The sequence below is a fragment of the Belonocnema kinseyi genome, chromosome 1 (assembly GCF_010883055.1).
Source record: "Belonocnema kinseyi isolate 2016_QV_RU_SX_M_011 chromosome 1, B_treatae_v1, whole genome shotgun sequence".
In the NCBI taxonomy this organism is placed as follows: domain Eukaryota; kingdom Metazoa; phylum Arthropoda; class Insecta; order Hymenoptera; family Cynipidae; genus Belonocnema; species Belonocnema kinseyi.
Genome location: NC_046657.1, coordinates 14136061 through 14159537, shown reverse-complemented (window position 1 = coordinate 14159537; position 23477 = coordinate 14136061). Strand labels below are relative to the sequence as shown.

At 24.8% G+C, this 23477-nt stretch overlaps 2 protein-coding genes across 3 annotated transcripts in view; one reads left to right on the top strand and one right to left on the bottom strand.

Annotated features, from left to right (window-relative positions):
* LOC117172527 (cytoplasmic dynein 2 light intermediate chain 1) overlaps positions 1 to 5622 on the top strand; it is a 14809-nt gene extending 9187 nt beyond the window's left edge. For both annotated transcript variants that reach the window (XM_033360557.1, XM_033360566.1), the window contains exons 5-7: positions 2571 to 2728; positions 5120 to 5354; positions 5423 to 5622. In XM_033360557.1, coding sequence (XP_033216448.1) covers positions 2571 to 2728; positions 5120 to 5354; positions 5423 to 5494 — 465 coding nt within the window. In that variant the 3' untranslated portion in view covers positions 5495 to 5622. The remainder of the gene's footprint in view (positions 1 to 2570; positions 2729 to 5119; positions 5355 to 5422) is intronic.
* Positions 5623 to 16209: 10587 nt separating this feature from the next.
* Positions 16210 to 23477, bottom strand: part of LOC117172520 (vacuolar protein sorting-associated protein 54) — a 78446-nt gene continuing 71178 nt past the window's right edge. Inside the window, exon 13 of the mRNA XM_033360544.1 lies at positions 16210 to 16865. Within this exon, the coding sequence (XP_033216435.1) occupies positions 16604 to 16865 (262 nt within the window). The 3' untranslated portion in view covers positions 16210 to 16603. The remainder of the gene's footprint in view (positions 16866 to 23477) is intronic.

Sequence of the window (23477 nt, the reverse complement as noted above, 5' to 3'; positions counted from 1 at the left end):
CCTTATCATCTGCGAACGCTAACCCTCGTACCCTTACTGTTTCGAGAGCCACACCCTCTTCGTCGAAGAGAGCCATTCTTAAACACTTGTCCATAAATAATACAGATAACCATGAAGACATAACGCATCCTTGTCTAACTCCTTGAATAATATCGAAACATTCACTCAGTTTCCGATTCACTCTTACACTCGCTTTGCTACCTGTATATATTGTTTTTATAGCTTGTAGGATCCATCCATTGACTCCATACTAACATTTATTCTTATTTTTTCAAATTTTTAAGTCAAATAACATACCATAGGAATCGTTAGCAATCACAAATTTATAATATTATATTTGTAAATTACCATGTGCTAAATTAATAAAACGTTATAATTCACATTTCAGACCGCAATAGGTTCAAAGGACTCCTGCTGACCATGCTCGGCGGCAGGGGTGCACTCCAAAGGAGTGCGAGCTACCTGGAATCCTTCTCCTTCCAGTGGGACCCTTACCCCTCACATCCGTCTCGACGCGCTTAGTCGCTGAGATTGGCTGCACTCGAACACAGTCCCGCGGTCAGAAAAACGCTCAAACTCAGTCCCGTGAAGAGGCTGCCCGGAGATGATATGAGGTAACGTCGCTCTGCCCCCACTTCTCTCTCAGTCGGCTGACTTGCTCACCGTTTCAGGAAGGGAGGGGAAGGGGCAACTTGTCCAGTACGTAAGAGTACGTAATTGTTATTACTAGTGAATAGACGTTAGTATAGTGAGCAACAGTGTTGTTAGCCTATTTAGCATCCCGCTTTTTGCTGAAGATCTCATGGCTATCCAACCATTAGAAGAAAGAGTTGGAAAATTTTGCGATTATATTTTAGAAACTTATGTAAAGAATGATTCAAATTATCCAACTCAGATGTAGGCTGAATTTTCTCCAACAACTACGCGAACAACAAACGGTTGCGAATCTTATCATTCAAAATTGAACGCTATGTTTAACACTTCCGATCCAAACATTTTTCTTTTCATTAAGGCTTTTAAGGATGTGCAAATTGACACATACATAAAAATGAGAAGTGCAGGTACAAGAAGGCGCGAAATTTTGGATAAAGAACAATTCCTTACAGAAAGTATGATGTCCTTCCAGAATGGTAGTTTAACAAGAATCGAGTTTGTTCGCAAGGTTTCGCGCAAATTCTTACCCGTGTAGGTATTTTCAATACATGACTCGAAGTGAAATCAATAGCTCCTTAAACAATTTTCAGGGGGATATATAGCTTATTGTAGCATTTGTTTCACGTAACTAAATTTTTTTTTTAAGTTTAGTGATATTGTTAGACATGATTGACAATATATGTTCCCCAAATTTTTTTAAACACGCCAAAATAATAATAATAATGCTGCCAGTCCTAAGTCTGGAATCTATTGTGCAAGGAAGTGTGGAGGAAACATGTTGGGAAACAGTTGGAGTAAGAGAGAGGTTTGACTCCTTCGGACATCTTTCCTCTCTCTCTTACTTACGCGCGTTCATTCTAAGATAGGGGCGCCAGTGGTGGGGGAAAGAAGGAACGGAGGAGAGAGCGCCGCTGGACTGAATTTGGGACTGAATTCGAGTACAGCCGCTTTCCTGAATTCTGACCGCGGGACTGAGTTCGAGTGCACCGGCCGGGATTGCCCGAGCGCATGACCCTAATGGCCCTAAATCACCTCCGATTACCGTTCCATCTTATTCACTTAAAATTTTAAAATAACTGATGCAAACTATTTGGATGTCATTTTTTGGGAATCTATGGGCTTTCACGAGTCCAGGGGTATGTTATTTCTCATAGACAGACAAAAATTAAATATCAACATTCCCTCATTCAATCATGAAAATATGAAGATTCGGAGAATTTCTACTTTTAGTCAGAAATTTGGATTTAACATCATGAATCACGTAGTCATAAATAAATATCTTCAGATCTAAAGAAATCTTTGAAAAGATCATGTTTTCTAGAATTTTCTATTGTTTGATACTGTCTGCATATCGACAATAACGTTATCGAAATTTCTGTCTGAAAATAGAAATACTCGAAATCTACATATTTTCACGATTGAATGAGGGAATGTTGATATTTAATTTTTGTCTGTTAATGAGAAATGACATACCCCTAGACTCGTAGTAGCCCATAGATTCCCAAAAAATGACTTTCAAATAGTTTGCATCAGTTATTTTTAAATTTTAAGTGAATAAGTTGGAACGGTAATCGGAGGTGATTTAGGGTCATTAGCGACAATAGACCCTGCGCTCCGGCAATCCCGGCGACTAAGCGCGTCAAGACAGGTGTGAGGGGTAAGCGTCCCACTGGAAGGGAAAGGATCCCAGGTAGCTCGCGCTCCTTTGGTCATCGCCCGGGCGGCAGAGGTTTCGCTGAGTGAGGGGAAGCGGCGTAGTGGGGGAACCGTACGCATGTAGTTAGGGCGGAATTGTCCCACACCCCAACATTGAAGGGTCGTGTCTCTACTAAATTTCGAAAATTTAGCCCGGACTCGAACTATTGGTCGGTAAATGTCGGTAAGAGGAATCTGCAATAATAATTTTACTGTCGCAGGAGTTTGATCCTGTAAAAAAAGGACTTATTGGTCGAGTTTTAAGAGCAGCTGCTCACGCTTTGGGCGCTGGACTTCATTTTCATTCGTCAAAAGATTCTACCCTTGTCCGTAGAACCAAAGATTTATTGTCCTATTATGGATTTGGCTCTCAAAGTTTGTAAGAATAATTTTTATTTACGATTTTTTAATACCTTCATTTTTTATAGCTTGTGACCGTTCAAAAACTGCGTCACTATATTTGTTTGAAGCTTTAAAATATTTTTGAAAAGAAGATTTTTTTATTTGAAAAATAATTTCTTAACTGAAAATATAAAAAATAGATTTTTGTCTGAAAATTGATAGCTTTTAGTTGAAAATTCAAGTTTCTTATTTTTCGTTGAGAATTAATCTTTTTTATTTGAAATTTTACTATTTGCTTTTTAATAATTCAACTACATACTTGCTTAATAGTTGAACTACATTATAAGAAATGCATTTTATTGGTTTGAGATTTAACTTATTTAAAAAAAATTAATGTTGGTATTAGAAAATTAATTTTCTTAACTGAAAAAAATCCACTTTTGGCTGAAAGTTGATCGCTTTTTGTTACAAACGCAACTATTTTTTTAAATTGATCTTTTTAGTTGTACATTCATCTCTTTTGATTGAAAATTAATTTACTTTATTGAAAATATAACTAATTCATTTTTTGTAGAAAATTGATCGTTTTTAGTTGAAATTAAAACCATTAGTTTTATATATAATTTTCCATCTTCCATCGTTAAAAATTCAGCTACTTTTTTCACAGTTGAACTACACTATTTAAAATGCATTTTATTGGTTTAAGATTTAACTCATTTTTTGAAAATTAATTTTTGTATTCGAAAATTAATTTTCTTAACTAAAAAAATCCACTTTTGGCTAAAAATGGATCGCTTTTTCTTACAAACTCAGATATTTTGTTGAAAACAAATCCTTTTTTTTTGTAAATTTATCTCTTTTGATTGAAAATTAATTTTTTTCCAAATTGAAAATATAACTAATCCATTTTTGGCAAAAAATTGATAGTTTTCAGTTGAAATTCAAACCATTAAATTTTTTATTTCATCTTCCATGGTTGAACATTTAGCTACTTTCTTTACAGTTGAAATACATTATAAAGAATGCGTTTTAATGGTTTAAGGTTCACCTAATTTTTTTTTAATTAATTTCTTGTATTAGAAAATTAAGATTTAAAGATTAAAAGATTTAAACATTTTATTGACATTTCTTTTTTTTTTATTGCTTGAGATTTAATTTCCTCAACTAACAACTTTAATATTCCACTTCTTGTTAAAAATTGATCGTTTTTAAAAGCAAATTTAACTGTTTTCTTGAAAATCGATCGTTTTTTGTTGTAAATTCATCTTCTTTTGCTGAAAATTCAACTACTTGCTTAAAAATTTAACTATTTGTTTTTAACTGATTTTATTAGTTTAAGATTAAACTTTCTTAAAATTTTTTTTTTTCTTTAATTGAAAATTAATTTTCCTAGCTAGTAAAAAAAACATACTCCACTTTTGGACAAATTTATTTCTTCTATCAAAAAATTCAACTAATACATTTTTCATCCATAATTATAGTTATATAATTATAATTTTCTAAATTCGTTTTCTTTTATCGTTAGCTAAAAATTAATTTTATTTGAAAATTCACTTTTGGCTGCATATTGATCATCCTTAGTTGAAATGTATACGATGCAATTTTTCATTTTGAATTATTTTTTTGTTAAAAAGTCAACTGCTACAAAAAATTCAGCATGAAACTTGAATTATCTTGTTGGACATTAATTTTATTGATTGAAGATTTAACGATTTTATTAAAAACTTAATTTTTTCTTTGAAAGCATGTGTTAAAAATGTCTATTTTCGGTTAGAAAATGCAAACGTTTTTCTATAGAGTTCACCTTTTCGTATGAAGATTCAACAATTTAGTTGATATTTTTTTCCCTATTGAATGAAAAATCATTTTTGAATGAAAATTCATCTTCTTTGTAGCAATTAAAATTTTTTATCAACTTTTCTTTGTTAAATATTTATTGTTTTTTTTTAAGATTCATCAATCTAGTAGAAAAATAAGCTATTTCGTTGAAAATTAAATTTTTTCTTAGAAAATTCAATTATTTAGTTATAAATGCAACTGTTTGGTTAATAATAAATATATTTTGGATAAAAGAATCTTTTTTGGTGGAAAAGTTCTCAATTGAAAACTCAACCGTCTTCTGAAAAATCGTCTTTTTGGCTTGAATATTCAACCATTTGTTCAAAAATCCAACTTGTTTGGTCTAACATTAATTTTTTGTTTGTTTCAAATTCAACTAATTCGATGAAAAATAATTTTTCTTGCTTGAAAATAGAAACTTCTTTGTTAAACATTATTTTTTTAAGATTCATAATTTTAGTCGAAAATTGAAATATATCATTGGAGATTTAATTGTTTTGTCAAAAATGCAATATAATTAGTTCGAATTGAAATCTTCAGGGTTTCGCTGGTATTGAACGGCCCCTTTATAATTTATATATATATATAGGAAAGGAAGTTGTACAGACTATGAGAAACCTCTGATGATTCTTGCTGGTTCAGATTCATTTATGGACATCGAACTGGAAATGCCGGGTCGAAATTTAAATTTCGAGGGAATTAAACAGATTTTTACGAGTCGGTTTCCTCAGGGTTCAAAAGAGGAAATTAAACTCGAGGATCCGGCGAACCATCCCAGCTTTAATGAACCTATTATTGACAGGCTGAGAACCCAGAGAGAAGAGGTAAGAATTTTATTTTCATTTAATTTTATTAAAAAGAGAATTTCAAGATGATAATTAATTTCTTTCAGGAAATCAGCATTCTTTTAAACGAATTATTGGAAGGAAGAACAGAAAAAATTCCAATTTCAGATCCTTTCTAGAATCTAAAAAAAATAGTATAGATTCCGTGCTAAATTTTAGAATTTGATTTTTTTTTTAATTTTTCACCTTATATAAAATTCTAGAAATGTATAAACCCGAGAAAAGATGATACTACAATTTTGAAATAATAAAAAAAAAAATTTTTTAATAAAAATTGACATTATTACTTTTATTTAAATAGTTTCGTTGGTAACTTGATAAATTGCTGAATCAGAATGGGTCAACGATCCAGAGTACAAACATTACCATGTGCCTGACTCACGTGACTCTCAATGCCGTAGTTATTTTTGCGGCAGAATGAATATTTTCTGATGAAATTGAGTTTCAATGTTGAACTCAATTTTATCGATAAAAGAATAAAATAAAAAAATTGTTAAAAAATTTGTCAAAGACAATTTGTTTTAAATTAAATAATTAAAATTAAAATTTGTAAATTAAAATTAATCAAATTTTTTTATTTAATCGACGATAAAAATTCCCGGTTCGCAAACATTTTTCACGGTCAATAAAACTTAAGCTAAACATTTTTCCATTTGAAGCAATAAAAAATAAACTACAAATTAAAGCGTTCAAAATAAAACTCTTGAGTTTTAAACTCTTAAAATTGAACTTAAAAGGTTTTTAATTCAAAAATTTTATATTCAAATGTTCAGTGAAAATAAAAATATATAAAATGGAAGTACTTTGATCAATTATTTTCATCTTAAATAGTTTAAACACTCTTGAAAAGTTTAAAAATTATATTGCAAAATCTTGAAATATCTAAAAATTGTTTTACATTTTTCAAATTTAAAATAATTTTTGAAATTTTTTTCGAACTTCTAAATATCTGTTAAAATGAATCGAATTTTTCCTACGATTTTTAGGAAATCCTGCAAATAAAAAAAAATTCCTTGAAATCTTCCAGATTATTTTTTGACAATTTTCAAAATGAAAAATCATTTTCAACTTTCCTAGGAATCTGAAGAAAATGGTTTTTGGTTCTTTTGAAGCCCGCTTAAAAAGCACCTAATTTTTTTTTTATTTGCAAAAATTTATATTTTCTTTTAAATGGGAATGCTGTTATTTGCATCGAAATTTCAGTACAAATAGCCGAATTTTGTCGGTACAAATACTTCGTTAAATTATTTAAAATAATTTTAAATATTTTAAATTAATCTTAAATCTTTTCAAAACTTCTAAATATTTCTTAAAATTACTCCAATTATTTCTACGAATAATATTTTTTCAATTGTTATTTATATATATAAAAAATTAACCATTTAACTTACAAATAAAACTTCTTTTGAAAATAACCATTAAAATTGTATCATTCAGAGTTTAAAAGTTCTTTGAAATTTTAACGATTTAAGTTTTTCCATGTCAAATAATTCAGTTTCAATTTGTATAATTTTTAATACTTTGTTTTAATTAAATCGTTTTAAATAAATAGTCAAATATTGCTAAATATTAAATAATTTTCCTTTGTCTTAATTTAAAATTTTTTAATTGTGTTAAAAATGAAATATTTTCGTCTGAAACAATATTTCAAATTTAATGAAATTCTTTAATCATGAATACATAATTATAAAGTTATTTTTAAATTGAAAATAGTTTGTGAGGTTTCAATCCGACGTTTACATTTTTTTAATAACTAAGACTTTCGAATTTAATCAGTTTGAAAATGATTTATTTACAGTTGATAAAATAAAAATGGCTCTTTTCCAAAATTCTCAAATAAAATAAAATAAATAAAATAAATAAAATAAATAAAATAAATAAAATAAATAAAATAAATAAAATAAATAAAATAAATAAAATAAATAAAATAAATAAAATAAATAAAATAAATAAAATAAATAAAATAAATAAAATAAATAAAATAAATAAAATAAATAAAATAAATGAAATTCTTTGAAATTTTTTAAAGCTCTTAAAAATTAATTGAAATTTTTTTTAAATTCCTTACAAAATTATCAATTCTTTAAAAACCGTCGATACTTTTTCAAGCAAAAATTTTGCAAAAAAATTTGCAAAAATAATCTAAAATCTTTAAAACTCTTTGTAATGCCTGCAAATTATTGAAATTAATAAAAAATTTCTTAAACTATTCCCTAAAATATTAAAAACCCTTTCAAATCTTCTAAACATTTTTTTAGAGCTTTTGAAAATATCTTGGAAGTTTTTTTAAATAGGTATCTTAAAAAATTTCAACCTTCAAAACTTTTTAAAGCTTTTCAGAATTTCTTGAAAATAAAAAAAAGTAGAATCTTAGGAATCCTTTGGAATCCCCTTAAATTATTGAAAACGATTAAAAATTATTAAAAATTTTTTTTAATTTTTTGAAAAAAACTTCAAATAATTTTCTATCCCTTTCAACTTTTTAAAACTGTTAAAAATTCCATGAAGCTTTCAAATAACCCTAAAATATTTCAAATTCTTTCAAATCATTTGAAGTTTTTTAAGCTTTAGACAATTCTTTGCGATATTTGAAAATTCCCTAAAATATCTCAAACCTCTTAAAAATTACTTGTAATCTTTTAAAATACACTAAAATATTTTAAATTCTTTAAAATCTGTTAACGCTTTTTTTAAACTTTTGAAAATTCTTCGAAATGCCTGCAAATTATTGAAATCATTTTAAAATTTCCTAAAATATATCAAATTCTTCCAAATTCTTCGAATTTTTTTAAAGCTCTTGAAAATTACTTGGAATTATTTATATAATCTAAAAAATATTTAATTCTTTAAAAACCCTTGAGGTTTTTTGAAGCTTTTTAAAATTACTTGGAATTTGTAAAAATACTCTAAAATCTTTCAAATTCTTTGAAATGCCTTCAAATGATTTATATCCATAAAAAAATTTCTTGTAATCTTTCAAAATACCCGAAAATATTGCAAATCCTTTAAAATCTTCTAAAATTTATTATTGAAATATATAAAAAAAATTTTTAATATTTGAAAATTCCTTAAAATATTTGAAATACTTTAAAATATTTTGAAAAGTCTTGAAAATTCTTTGGAATCTTTAAAAAAACCTTAAAATATTTCATATCCTGTAAAATCCCTTCAAATTATTGAAAAATTCCCTAAAATAATTCAAATTCTTCAAAATTCATTAAAGCTCTGGAAAATTACTTGGATTTTTTTAAATTTCTACAAAATATTTAATTTCTTGAGAACCCTTGAGATTTTTTAAAGCTAATATCTTTAAAATTATTTGGAATGCCTTCAGATCATTGAAATCAATAACAAAAAATTCCTTCTTATCTTCTAAAATATTCTAAAATATTTCAAAACCTTTAAAGTCTTTTGAATTTTTAAAATATTTCTTGAAACTAAATTTGTATTTATAAATTTATCAATTTCATATTTAAAATTAGTTAGCGCTTAATTAACTTTTAATATATGATCAGTTTTTCGAAAATTTTACCAAACACTGAAAATTCAGTACAAATTTGATAAAAATGATACTTTTTAGGTAAAAAACTGCAATAAAAATCAAACTGTTCGTATGGCGATAATTTTTAATATAACACTACCACCTTAAAAGAGAACAATATTTTACAATAAGATGAATGTGACAACAAAATTTAAAAAAAAGAAGCGATCATTTTTGCAGCTCTCAATTTTCGAAAGCGACATTTTCAAGTTATTAAATTTGGAATTTTCTCCAAACTTAAAAACCGCCAAATTTCAAAACAACTTGAATTCTACTATATTTAATTTTGTTTAACAATATCATGATTCCTATTCATATTTACAATGCAGACTAGACAATAGTGGAATGCTGGGTCTAAAAAAAATCGAGACTGAAAAATTCCGAGAAATAAAACAAAAAAATTTCGAAATAGAATTTTTTCTTTATCATAAAATAAAATAATTTGATCGAGGGAATTTCTTTGATAATAATAATTTAGACAAATAAAATTTTACAGCCAATTTTCGAGAATTTTATATCTCGGGAGTTTTCAGTCCCAAAAGACTCTCACTATGATAAATAGTAAATACAACACGAGATATGCACTCTTTCCTAAATACACATTATTCAATATATTCGTTATTAATTCATTTATCTAATATTCAATACTCAATATTCAATAATTAATATGTATATACATTATACAAGTTATAACAACCATTTGTAACGAATTGTACTTTCTTGTGCCGTTCCTAAAATCCCCTAAAAACGTAAGGTTTCGTTTGGTGTTGGCACAATGTGGTACGGTAAAAAAAAAAACTAAAAAAAAAACAAAAAAAAAACAGTGTCTCTCTTTAAGCTATTTTATGCGATACTTGCATTATCGAACTAAAAAATTAGAAAATTAGAAATACAAGCATGTAAAAAGCTGCAGATTCATCAAATTCGAGAATTATTTCTCAATTTGAGGGAAATATTTGCCTCTGGGCAGTGGAAATTAGCATTCCTCACTTGTAAAATGGATTAGTCGATTACAAAATTCGGATTCGTAACTTAAATCGAAATTAAATGTGCCTCACGATGCATTAAAGCCGATTTTTTCAGTTTCGAATATTAGAAAATTCGCCCTTTTATTCCTCTTTTTTTTGGTCTAGCTAAATTTTGGTCCTTCTACAATTTTCAACAACTAAGAATCGATTATTCAGTCTATTTTTTCCTTTTGGAAATCACGAGAAAAAAAAGCGAACTCTTAAACAACATTCTTTCATTTTTTAATCCAATTAGATTTTGCTCCAGGCTAAAATTAATGGACTGACATCTGAAAAAAAAGTAAAAAAAAAACCCTGCTGTTTCTGAACATACGGATTTTTAAAATTTTTTATTTAGATTAAACTAAAGAAACGTTTGAATATTTAATTTTCATGGAAAAAAATGATTTTCTTCTTATTTCACATTAAAATTGAAATAAAAAGAATCCTAAATGACGGTTTTTTTAAAATCATAAAATGTGTCTTTTCCAAAATCTGTGCATATGACAAAATCCCTAAAAAATTTTTTTGCACATTATATAAAAATTGTAAATTAAGTAAAATTTTTCTTCATGTAATTCGAATTTTTTATTTATTTTTTTAACTTGTAAAAATCTTACACAGAAAAAATTCGGCATAATTTTTAAGCTAATAGGATTGGCAATGAAATATTTTTTTGAACCTGAAAAACAAGAAGATACGTTTTTTTTTTTTAAATTAACATAGCAATAATTTTGAATTTTCACGAATATTTTATAACTTTAAAGATAAAATTAGTTTTTCGGTAATTAAAGTTTAAAAACCGTGCCATTTTTGCAAATTTTGAGATTTTAAGGTTTTTATTGTTTCAGTTTACCCGACTTGCCAACTCTTTTGGAATTCACAAGAAAAATTAGAAAAAGCGGTCAAGTTATTTTGATTTGAAAAAAAATAGTAAAAAATCCCACTTTTTTCCTGAAATTTAATATTTTCTTTTCTTTTTCAGGTAAAAAACATTATTTTGAATTTTTTTTCAAAACATTGCCCTTTTTGTAATTTTTTAGATTTTTAGGTTTTTCTTATTCCAGCTTGTCAATTTTTTTCACACTTTCAAAACCTTTGAAAAAAAGAAATAATAGAAAATAGTATAGCTTTTACGATTTTTTTGAAAAATTAAAACACGAAATTTTAACACTATTCCTTTTCTCATCGATTTCAAATTAAAAAATATTATTTTAATTAATATTATTTAATAAATCAAGTAAAATACTTTTATTTGCCGAAATTTTATTTATTCATTTATTCTAAAAATATTAAACTTATATTATCAGGAATTTTATTATTCCGGAATTTTCCAACTTTGGTACTTTAAATTGTCGACATTTAATCATTTCAGAAATTTTCTTTTTCGAAATTTTTCAATAGTCCCATTTTTGGAAATCCAATTAACTTTTCTTTTAAAATTAATTTCAAGAAATAAAAAATCATAAAAAATTTCCCCAGAAATTTTAATTAAGCAAATTTGGGGAACGTTTAAAAATCCTTAAAATGGTTAAAAATTTTATTTTTAATTTTCCAAAAATCTACATTTTGTTTTTAATTTTTTTTAAAATACATATTAAACTTTTTAATTTTTTAGAAATTGTTTCTAAAGTTCTAATATTATTCTAAAAAAATTCGCTTTTCAAATTTTTAATAAATCCTGCAAAATTAAAAAAATTTCCTTAAAACCTTAATGATTTTTTTTCCACAATTTTTGAAATCTTTTTTTAAAGTTTGACATTTTTTGTAACAATATTCTCTAAAAATAAATTTTTCAAAATAAAACCTTAAGAAACATTTTCATTCTCTTGAAAACTTTCAAAATTCTTTTAAAAAACTGCTAATTTTTTTGTTCAAAATCTGGAAAATTAATAAAAAAACAAACTTTTTGTGACAATTTTGGGAATGTTTTAAAATGTTTTGAAATCTTCCTTTAAATTTTCTTGAAATTAATTTTTCAAAATAAAATAATTTAAAATTTTTCCAGAAATCTTACAAATTTTTGAAAAATATTTTGCAGCCTTTCAAAATCTTCAAAAATATACAGATTTTCCATTTTTTCAAATCATTTCAAAATTAAAATTACGTTAAAAACTATTTTGACGATCTTGAATGTATTTTAAAATGATTCCAATTTTTTTTTAAATCCTCCAAATTTACAGAAATTGCTTAACAATCTTCCAGATTCTTTTTTTTTAATTTTGGAATTCTATTGAAATGGTAAGAAATCTTTCTAAATATTCACTCTAGGTTATTTTTTCAAAATAACAAAATTATTTAAGAGATTCCTAGGAATCCAAAAACAAAATTTTGTATTCTCTTGAAAGCAAGAATTTTTTCTTAAATTTTGTAAGCTTGCAAAAATTGAAAAATTTTTCCAAGAAATTTTCTACATTCTTTTTTTTTTGAAATATAAGTAAATAATTTTTTATGTTTGGAAATGTGTTTACATTGCTCTTAAAAATCTTTTTTTTTTTTAATAAAAAATGTTTTGAAATTTTCTTAGAAACCTTAAGAAAAATTTGGTGTTTTCTTGAAAAGCTTCTATTCTCGAAATCTTTAGAAATCTACATTTTGTCAGAAATTTTTGAAAATCTCAGAAAAGAAAAAAACTGAAAAGTGCCAAAACGTACCAAAACATATTTGAATGACCTGTCTGATTTTTTTTCTTCCCTTTTTTCGGATGCCAACCGACAAATTTTATTCCCTCGGCTCAAATGATTCAAATTTATTTGAGGTTTTTCAATCCGCCTTTGTATTTAGGCCCTTATTTAATTCAATTTCAATTCAGATTTTGACAGTGAGATAAAAATAAAAAGCGAGGTTCAAAATGACATTTAGAACACACTTATGCACCGCTTACACATTTTTCTTTTTTTTAATTTAATTTTTATGTTGACGTATAAAACAGCGAAAAAGTTTCGATATTTTTAATTTAATTTTTTTCACATGGAATAACTATCACCCCCATAAGTCAGTTCTATAGGACCCCACAAAAACCCCCAAAGTGAAAAAATGGGTTTTGCAAGTTTTTGGCGCTAATTATGATTATTTTTTAATGCAAATTGTTTCTAATACATAAAATACTACTTTAAACTAATAAATAGATTTTTAAATAAATTTATGAACCAATTTATAATTAGATCTTAGAATAATTCTAGAAAATTGCAATTTTATCATAAATTTTACATATTTTATCTAATTTTTAATTAGTATGAGATGACTAATTTAAGTTAACAAATTAAATTTTTTAAAGAATTTATTATTATTCATAATATTTAATTCGTGTAATGCTAGAAAGTTGCGGTTTTTTTCTGGAAAATTTCAAATATTTACCTGTTTTTCCATTGTAGTGACAGAACCATTAACTAAATTTAGAAAAAATAATTATTTAAACAGATTATTATTGTTTATATCTTAAATTAATACTAGAAAGTTGATTTTTTCTCAAAAATATAATTTTCTTTAAATTTTTATTTCTGAAAAAATAAGTGAACCTGAACAACAATGATATTTTAAATAGTTTTGTATTTTTTGTAGTCAAAAATTTTAGAAAAAAACCTTATAAAACTAATTATTTATTTAAGCAAATATAGTAATTGGTATAATAATTTCTTTAAATAATTATTTCTGCTAAATTGAATTAATTATTAAATCACTCCAAATGAAAAGTAGACAAATAGTTGCAAATTTCAGAAAAAAATTCATTTTGTCAACTTCAATTAATTATTCAACTCACTATAATTTCAAATTAGCTAAAACGTCGAAAAAATTGCAATTTTCTGACATTATTTCAAAAGAATATTATTAACAATAATAATAAATTATCAGAACAATGATGTTTGTTAATTTTAAGAAAAATTCGTTCCACCCTAGCTCGAAATGAACATTTGTTTATTTAATAAACAAATATCAATAGCTAGTGAAATGTTTTAGAAATCATAATTGTATAATCTTTTTACAGAATAAATTAATAACATTTAATCATAAATTTAATATTACCAACTATCATCCTAACAATAAAAGCACCCAATTTAAGAGCAAAAATATACTTTGAAGACGAATATTCCCTCGTATCGAATATTCGTTAATACAATTCTTTTTACAGCAATAAACTTCACAACTTAACATTTTTTTCCTACTGGGAAAAGGTTAAATTGCGATACGCCACATAGTGACAAAAATCCGAACTAGAAAGAATAGGTATGGTTTTATGAAAAAATGCAAAACCGAGAACATTTTTTTAATTCTCTGATTTTTCCTTGAATAATTTTTCATTTTAAATCATTAATATTCAAATATTAGCATTTTAATCTTGCAATACTTTTAACATAGAATATTTTATAAACGGAATAAAACAGTATTTCATATACAAATTTAAAATTTATTAATTTATTTAAAAAAAGTCTTTTCTATTATAAAAGATGGTGTTTTGAAAAAATAATTGATTTATTAACATACTAGTTAAATATTAAACCTAAAAAGACAAATTCCCAACGAAAAAGTGTCATAGTTTATATTTCAATAAAAAAATAATTAAATTTCTAACAAAAAAAAAAAGAATTCTAAATATGACGTCAACAAAAAATTAATTTACCTCGAAACTGATGCATTTTTACCCAACAAAAATGAAATTTCAAACTGAAAAATTATTTTTTTATCAAAAAATGTGAATTTTCAATTTAAAAAAATTAATCTAAAAAAATAAGTTACATTTTTTGGTTAAGAAAATGAATTTTACACACAAAAAAACAGTATATTCCACTAAAGAGTTAAATTTGCAACCAAAGAAAATAAAAAGAAAATTAAAAAAAAAAAAAAACATTTAACAGTGCAGTTCAATTTGTACCCATGTAGTTTAATTTTCAATTAAAGAAGATTAAATTTCAACAAAATAATTAAACTTTCAACCAAAGAGATGAATTTTCAAATAAAAATATAAATCTTTAGCAAAAAAAAGTGATTTGTTAACAATTTGATTCAAACAAATCTTTCAAACAAATTAGTTGAATACTCAAGCAAAGAAGAATGATTTTTAACCAAAAAGTTGCATTTTAATTTACAAAAAAAGTTTCTTTCAAAAATAGATCAAGTTTTAAATAAAAAAGATCAATTTTCAAAAAAACAGTTTAATTTTACCGTTGAAAGAGATTTCAGTCGAGTTTTCACGATCAAAATATGACATTAAAAGTTTCTATGAAAAAAAATTAATTTGCCATCAAAGAAGTTGTGCTTTCATCGGAAAAAGATTCCAGTTGATTCTGCAAAATCAAAAATGGATTTTTTAACATAAAAATAAACTTCTTTTTTCGACCAAAAAGGATGAATTTTTAACGAAATTGTTGAATTTTCAAACAAACAGTTGCATTTTTATCAAAAAAAGATGCGATTTTTTTTTAAAATAGATGGATTTTTAATGAAATAAAAACAAAATTTTTAAAATAATTGAATTTTCACCCAGAAAATATTTCAGTTCTTTTTTCCAACACCCAAATATTATATTTATAAAGTCGAATTTTCAACCAAAAAGTATGAATTTTTAACAAAATTGTTGAATTTTCAAATAAACAATTGAATTTTTATCCAATAAAGATTAAATTTTTGCCAAAGCATGTGAATTTTTAAATAAAAGAAAATAAAAAAAAAAGAGTTGACTTTTCAACCAAAAAGTTACAGTTCTATTCAAGAAAAATTCTCAAAGAAGAATTGGTAACCATAATGGATGTATTTTTAAGAAAATTATTGAATTTTCAACCAAATAATTTTAGTATAAAATTGTTCAATTTGGAACGGTTTTAAATAGAAATAATACAGTTTTAATTCATTTGAATTTTAAATGATCGAATTTTTAGAATTCTATTCCGAAAATATTTCATTTTTAACGTTTTATCCTTGCCTTATTTTCAAAATTTTATTTTAATCTTAAATCATTGAAATTCGTGAAATTCTACAAAAACAAACAAATATTGTACTATTTATTGTGATTTTTAACAAAATATAAATTTAAATGGACTTTTTTTAAGCAAATATGAACTCAAAGTAATTTTTTAAATTAATTTATACATAAAATATTTACTATTTAAAAAATTTGATCTAAAAGTTAGTTTGTTGAAAAAATTTTGGGACAAAATGTGTTTTTTTTTTGTACTCTATAAAATTGAAATTCTATCTAAAACGGTTTTTTTTATGAAGATTTGTTTTTAGTGTTTAATCATTGTGTTAAACTTCACAAAACAATCGTAAAAACACTTTTATGCAGAAATTAAAATACATCTTTAAAATTGTACCTGCTCTTTCTAGTTTCAGTTTTCGACACCAGGTGGCGAAATATTAAACCACTATTCCCAATACCGCTCTTCATTGAATAAAAGTGACGGAAAGTACAAGAAAAATTTTTTCTAGATAATAAAACCTGAAATTAAAAAAATCGGCATTTCTTTCGCCGTTTGCATCAAAATAAAAATTAAATAAATAAAAAATCTACTATCACACTATTTTTTCGATAAAGAAAAATCTAATATCCGTTCTAAAAGTGATTTTGAACCTCATTTTTTTTCTCTTTCATTGAAATTCGCGAGAAGGATAAGTTTGAACGATAGTCATCTCTTTCTGTAGTACTTGAGCGCCTCTAAAATGCAGTAAACCACTCGCTCTGCATGTTATCTGGTCCAGATGTCATTTACCCAGGTGTCGTTTAGTTCCTCGAGAGGCAAAACTTTTAAATTCCGAAGGGCTTCGATGTAAAATGTTAATTCGGAGGTGACAACTCCGTGCTGGGGGCCACCGTTGTTCACAATGTTCATTTTCACGAGTTGCTCTCGCAATTTTTCCTTGAAGGATGTGTTTACTGTCCGATAAAGAAGCTGGACTTCGGCGGGGGGTAAAATTCCGGAAACGGCTTCATGGAGCTTCGCCAAGTGTCTGATAATTCAGAAATATTCGTATTATTTTCAAAGATGGAGGGAACATAGCGCAAAAGGACCACAAATCATGTGAAAGAGGAGCATTTTTCTTTGCGAGAAAAAGGGGAGTGATAAAAACATATTTTTTTGTATGTGAAAATGAAAAATTGAATTTCACACTTTGAGCAGTGTAAAGATTTGGTAACCAAATTTTTCAATTTGTTCAAAATTTTAACAAAAAAGTCGATTTTCAAGCAATCAGTTGATTTGCAAACCCCCAAAAAATTAAATTTCAACAAAAAAAGTCAATTTTCAACAAAACAAACAATGCATTCTTAACTAAGGAAATGAATTTTCAAATAAAATTATGAATCTTTAAGCAAAAATATTTTTTTAAAAATAAAGTAGTACAATTTTTCACAAGGAAAGATTTTACAGTAAGGACAGAAAAAAATTGCAATCCAATTGTTGAATTTTCAATCCAAGAAGACAAATTTGCTACAGAAGTCAAATTTTTAACAAAAAAAAGTCGATTTTCAAGCAATCAGTTGATTTTTCAACCCAAAAAAATGAAATTCCAACAAAATAGTCCATTTTCAGTTAATAAAGTTAACTTTCAACAAAACAAACAATGAATTTCTAACTGAAGAGATGAATTTTTAAATAAAAATATGAATTTTTAAGCCAAAAAAATATTTTTTTAAAATAAAGTAGTGCAATTTTTAACAAAGAAAGATGTTACAGTAAAAATAAAATGGCAACCAAATTGTTAAACTTTCGGGCCAAGATGAATTTGCTACAGAAAAGTCAAATTTCTATCCAAAAAACAGTTGGATTTTCAAGCAACCAGTTGGTTTTCAACTCAAAAACATAAAATTCCAAAAAAATAGTCAATTTTCAATTGATAAAGTTGATTTTCAACAAAAGAAACTATAAATTTGTAACTAAAGAGATGAATTTTAAAATAATAATATGCATCTTCAAGCAAAAAAATGAATTTTGCTAATAAAGCAGTGCAATTTTTAACAAGGAAAGCAACCAGTTGATTTGCCAAATCAAAAAAAAAAAAAAAAAAACTAAATGCCAAGAAATATGTCAATTTTGAACTAAAACATCAATTTCCAAACCAAAAATAAAATAGTTCGATTTTCAATTAATAAAATTAGTTTTCAACCAAAACAAACAATGAATTCTTGACTAAAGAGATGAATTTTCAAATAAAAATATGAATTTTCATGCCAAAAAATTATTTAAAAAAATAAAGTAGTGCAATTTTTAACAAAGAAAGATTTTAAAGTAAATACAGAAAAAAATTGCAATCAAATTGTTGAATTTTCAAGATAAGAAGACAAATTTGCCACAGATAAGTCAAATTTTTAACAAAAAAAAAGTCGATTTTCAAGCAATCAGTTTTAAGCAATCGTTTTAATCGAAGAATAAAATTCCCGGACATTTCACGGTTTTTTCCCGGTTCGCAAACATTCTTCAGTGTTAATGAAATTTTTAAAATCGAACTCTATTCTAAAAATTTTTCCACTTAAAGCAATAAACAATAAACAACCAATTAAATTTACACGTATGAAATGGAAGGTACTAACACTTTTCATTGGAAATTTTTTTAATGAAAAGTAGACAAATTGCGGAAATTTAGAACTTTTATCAATTATAGAGTTCAAAGATTCAGATTAAATTCCCAAAATGTAAATCCACGTTAACATTTTCAATACACTAAATTAAAGAATCAAGCAATGAACTTTAAAAATTTTCAAAATTATATTTTTTCAAGTAATTTTAAGCTAGAAAAATTGAAAAATTAAAAATAAATTTGTTTAAATTAACAATTTTTTAAATAAGAAGTTAAATTATTTTCATTTGAAATAGTTTAAGCATCCTTCAAAAACATAAAAAATTTATTTCAAAACATTGAGAACTCTAGAAGTGGTTTTACATTTATCCAAATTTAAAATCATTGTTGAAATTTTTTCGAAACGTTTAAATATATTTTTAAATTACTTGAATTTTTCCTATAACTTTTAGAAAATCCTGCAAATTAAAAAAAAATCCTTAAAATTTGATTTTATGAATAACAATAAGGACACTTATTATTTGTAGCAAAAATTAGAGTAATTTTAAAAGATATTTAGATGTTAAAAAAATATCAAAATTAAATTTAAAACTTGCAATGATTTCAAATCATTTACACGAAGTTTGTGACCCGAAAAAATTGGGATATTCGTACCAATATTTTGGTACAAATATCCACAGCCGAATTTAAAATAAAATGAAGATTTCAACCAAAAAAATTTAGAAACTTTTTAAGAATTGTGGAAGGCTTAAAAATATCAAAAACATTTGCTTAAGATTCCTAGGAAAATTAAAAATGATTTTTCATTTTGAAAAATTATTGTAACAGAAAATTTAAAACGAGTTTAAGAGATGTTCAAAATGATCAATTTTAAACAGAAAGAATCAAATTGTAACGTTAAAAGTTTTAAAAAGCTCTCCGAAATTCTACAGATTTAAAGTATTCTATGTAAAAAAATACAGTTTCAAATTGTTTACTGTTACATATATTTGTATTCAATTTACTCGTCTTAAATGAACACTGAAATTTGTAATGGCTAAGAAAACTATAAAAATAATATATTAATAAATTTATTTATTCAATTTAATACAAAAAATAATATAAAGGAAGACCTTAAACTTTGAATTAAAAATATTTTATTGATGAATCATTAAAATTGTTATTTAAAAATAAAATTATCGGAATAAATGATATTGTATTAATTTTGATTCGTATCAAGACTTTCGAATTCAAACAGTTACAATCTGAAAATTCTCAAATTTTGAACCGATTTAGAATTGTTTTGTCAAAATCAATTATTGTTCAGTTTTTTATACTTTAATTATTTATAAAACTGTTGAAATCAAACTTGGGCAAATTTTTCTTCTGAAAATGCGTAAAATTCCCGGTCAAGGAATAAATTCACTGACATTTTCCGGTTTTTCCGGGTCAAAAAATTCCCGGTTTCCCGGTAAAGACAGAAAAAAATTGCAACCAAATTCGTAAATTTTTGGGCCAAGAAGATGAATTTGCTGCAGAAAAGTCAAATTTTTAACAAAAAAACAGTCGATTTTCAAGCAACCAATTGATTTGTCACCTCAAAAAGATAAAATTTCAAGAAAATTGTCAATTTTGAACTGAAACATCTATTTCCAAACCAAAAATGAAATAGTTCAATTTTCAGTTAATAAAATTAGTTTTCAACCAAAACAAACAATAAATTCTTAACTAAAGAGATGAATTTTCAAATAAAACTATGCATTTTCAAGCAAAAAAAGTATTTTTAAAAATAAAGTAGTGCAATTTTTAACAAAAAAAGATTTTAAAGTAAATACAGAAAAAAATTGCAATCAAATTTTCAAGTTTCAAGACAAGAAGACAAATTTGCCAGAGAAAAGTTAAATTTTTAATAAAAAAAAGTTGATTTTCAAGCAATCAGTTGATTTGCCAACCCAAAAAGATGATATTCCAACAAAATAGTCCATTTTCACATAATAAAGTTAATTTTCAGCTAATGCGATGAATTTTAAAATAAAAACATGAATCTTCAAGCAAAAAAATATATATTTTTTAATAAAGTAGTACAATTTTTAACAAAGAAAGATTTTACAGTAAATACAGAAAAAAAATACAACCCAATTCCTATATTTTCGGGCCAAGAAGTTGACTTTGCTACAGAAATGTCAAATTCTTAACAAAAAAAAATCGATTTTCAAGCGACCAGTTGATTTACCAACCCAAAAAAATTAAATTTCCATGAAAAAGTAAATTTTCAACTAAAAACATCAATTTTTTAACCAAAAATGGAATAGCTCAATTTTCAGTTAATAAAGTTAATTTTTAACAAAAGAGACAATAAAGTCTTAACTAGAGATGAATTTTCAAATAAAAATATGGATCTTCAAGCAAAAAAATATAATTTTTTTTAATAAAGTAGTGCAATTTTTAACAAAGAAAGATTTTACAGTAAATACAGAAAAAAATTGTAATCAAATTGTTGAATTTTCAAGCCAAGACGACGAATTTGCTACAAAACAGTTTAATTTTTAACACGATAATATGAATTTAAAACAAAAAGTTAATTTTAAACCAAGCAGTTGAATTACATACAAGAACAGTTAAATTTTCAACCAAAAAAGATACATTTTTAACAAAAAAAAAAAGATGATTTTTGAAGAAAATAGTTGAATTTTCAACAAAAAATTTTAAAATGTCTACCAGAAAGAAGAATTTGTAACTACAAAGATTAATTTTCCTTGAAAAGATGAATTTTCGAAAAAATACATTAATTTTTAATCAACCAGTTAAATTTTTAACCAAAAGTGGAATAGTTCAATTTTCAGTTAAAAAAGTTAATTTTTAACAAAAAGAAGGTATTTTGATCAAAGAAATTTAATTGTCAAGCAACAAAGATTGAGTTTCTACTAATTAGTTGACTTTGCAACCAAATACATTAATTTTCAACCAAAAATGAAATAGTTCATTCAATTTTCTATGGTTGAATTTTCAGTTTTTTTCAATTTGGAACAAATAAACTTTCCAGAATTGAATTGTTATTGATGAAAAATACAATGATAAATTTCCTTCAATTTTCAACAGTTAAAAATTTAATTTTTCGTTTTCCTCAATTTAAAATAACATAATTTCCATATGTTGAAAATCGAAGAAATTTGAATTTTCAACTGTTAAAAAATTGAACTATTAAAAATTGAAGTAGCAAATTAAAGAAAATTGAACTGTTGAAAACACAATGTTAAATTTCCTATTATTTTTAATTCTATTCGGTTTTCAATAGTTGAATTTTCTAGAGTTGATAATTGAATTATCAATTTTCTTCCATTTTTATGAATTGAAAATTAAATTTTCTCCTATTTAAAACGGCTGAATATACAATTTTCAATAGATAAAGATTCAATTTTTAAGAACTGAAATTTCAGTTTTTTCTTTCAATTTAAAACAACTGAATTTTCAACCAATTCAATTTTTATCTGTTGCAAATTAAATTATCAATTTTATTTATCTTTCAACAGTTAAAAATTCAATTTCTAATAAATGAACTTTTAGTTTTCTTAAATTTAAAATAATTGAGTTTTTAAACGTTAAACATTGAAGAAAATTGAATTGCTGAAAACACAATGTTAAATTTTCTTTCATTTTTAATTCTATTTAATTGTCAACAGTTAAATTTTCACCTACTGACATTTCCATGATCAATTTTCTTCAATTTTCAACCGTTGAATTTTTTGACTTTTCTTTTATTTAAAACACCTGAAAAAAAATGGAATTTTCAACTGTTGAAAATTCAGTTGTTAAAAATTGAAGGAAATTGATAATTAATTATTACGCATCAAAATTAATTTTTAACTAAAAATGAAGAGTGTTCATCCAAATCATTCGTTTTTAAAATAAAAGAGGCGAATTTTTAACAAAAAATGTACAGTTAAATTTTCAGTTAATCAATTTTTAGCCAAAAAAAACTGATTTTCAAACAAAGAAGATTTTTTTAAAACAAATGTACAACAAAAACCAACAAAAGATCAATTTCCAACAAAAGATTTCAATTTTCAACCAAAGAGAAGAAACTTCGACTGATAACATTTTAATAAAAGATGGTTCAATTCAACAAAAAAAAATTATGTAATTTCAGGATCTCTTCAAATCTTTGAAAAAAATTGCCTGACAATTTCATGTTTTTTTCCAGGTATCTCAAGTTTTTTCCATTTATAATTTTTCGCGAGTTTATTACAAATAATGTTTTTTTCTAATTTCTAGAAATTTAATTAATTTTGCAAGATATTCTTAAATATTTCGGAATAGTAAATAAAATAAAATATTTAAATAAGGCTAAAAAGATAATTAATAATTTCTTGAATTTGTCTCTAAAGTCCATAAATTTAAATAAAAATTCAAACACATTTTTATTTTATCTACTTATACTTAAAAGTTAGTGCATATGTAGGTAATATAATGTGAGTGCTGTATTAGAAATAAATGTAAACCATTTCAAATTCCTAACTTTGCAAATAGAAATTTTTATTTTCAAAAATTCAGATGAATTTTTAACCGAATAGTTGAATTTTCAACCAAAATGATTAATTTTCTACCAAAAAGACGAGTTAAAAAAAAGATTAATTCTCAATCAAATAGTTGCGTTTTCAAATGAAAATGATAAATTTTCAAACAAATTTCTGAATTTAAAATTAAAAAATATCAGTTTTCAACCAAAAATGGAATAGTTAAATTTTTAAGATGAAAAATTATTTTTCGAGACAAAAAATTTAATTTAACTTTTAACCAAGTAGTTCTATTCTCAACGAAAAAGATTAATTAATTACTGAAATGATCAATATTTAATTTGGATTTTCAAAAAAGACGATTAATTTTCATACAGTAAAATTTTACAGAAAAAAGAAGAATTTTTTTTTAAAAAGGTGAATTTTCAACTAAACAAGAACAATTTTTAAGCAAGGAGTTAAATTTTCAACCAAACTAATGGATTTCCATCTGAAACGATAGATTGTCAAACCACAATTTAATAGTTACATTTTCAGTTGAAAAATTAGTTTT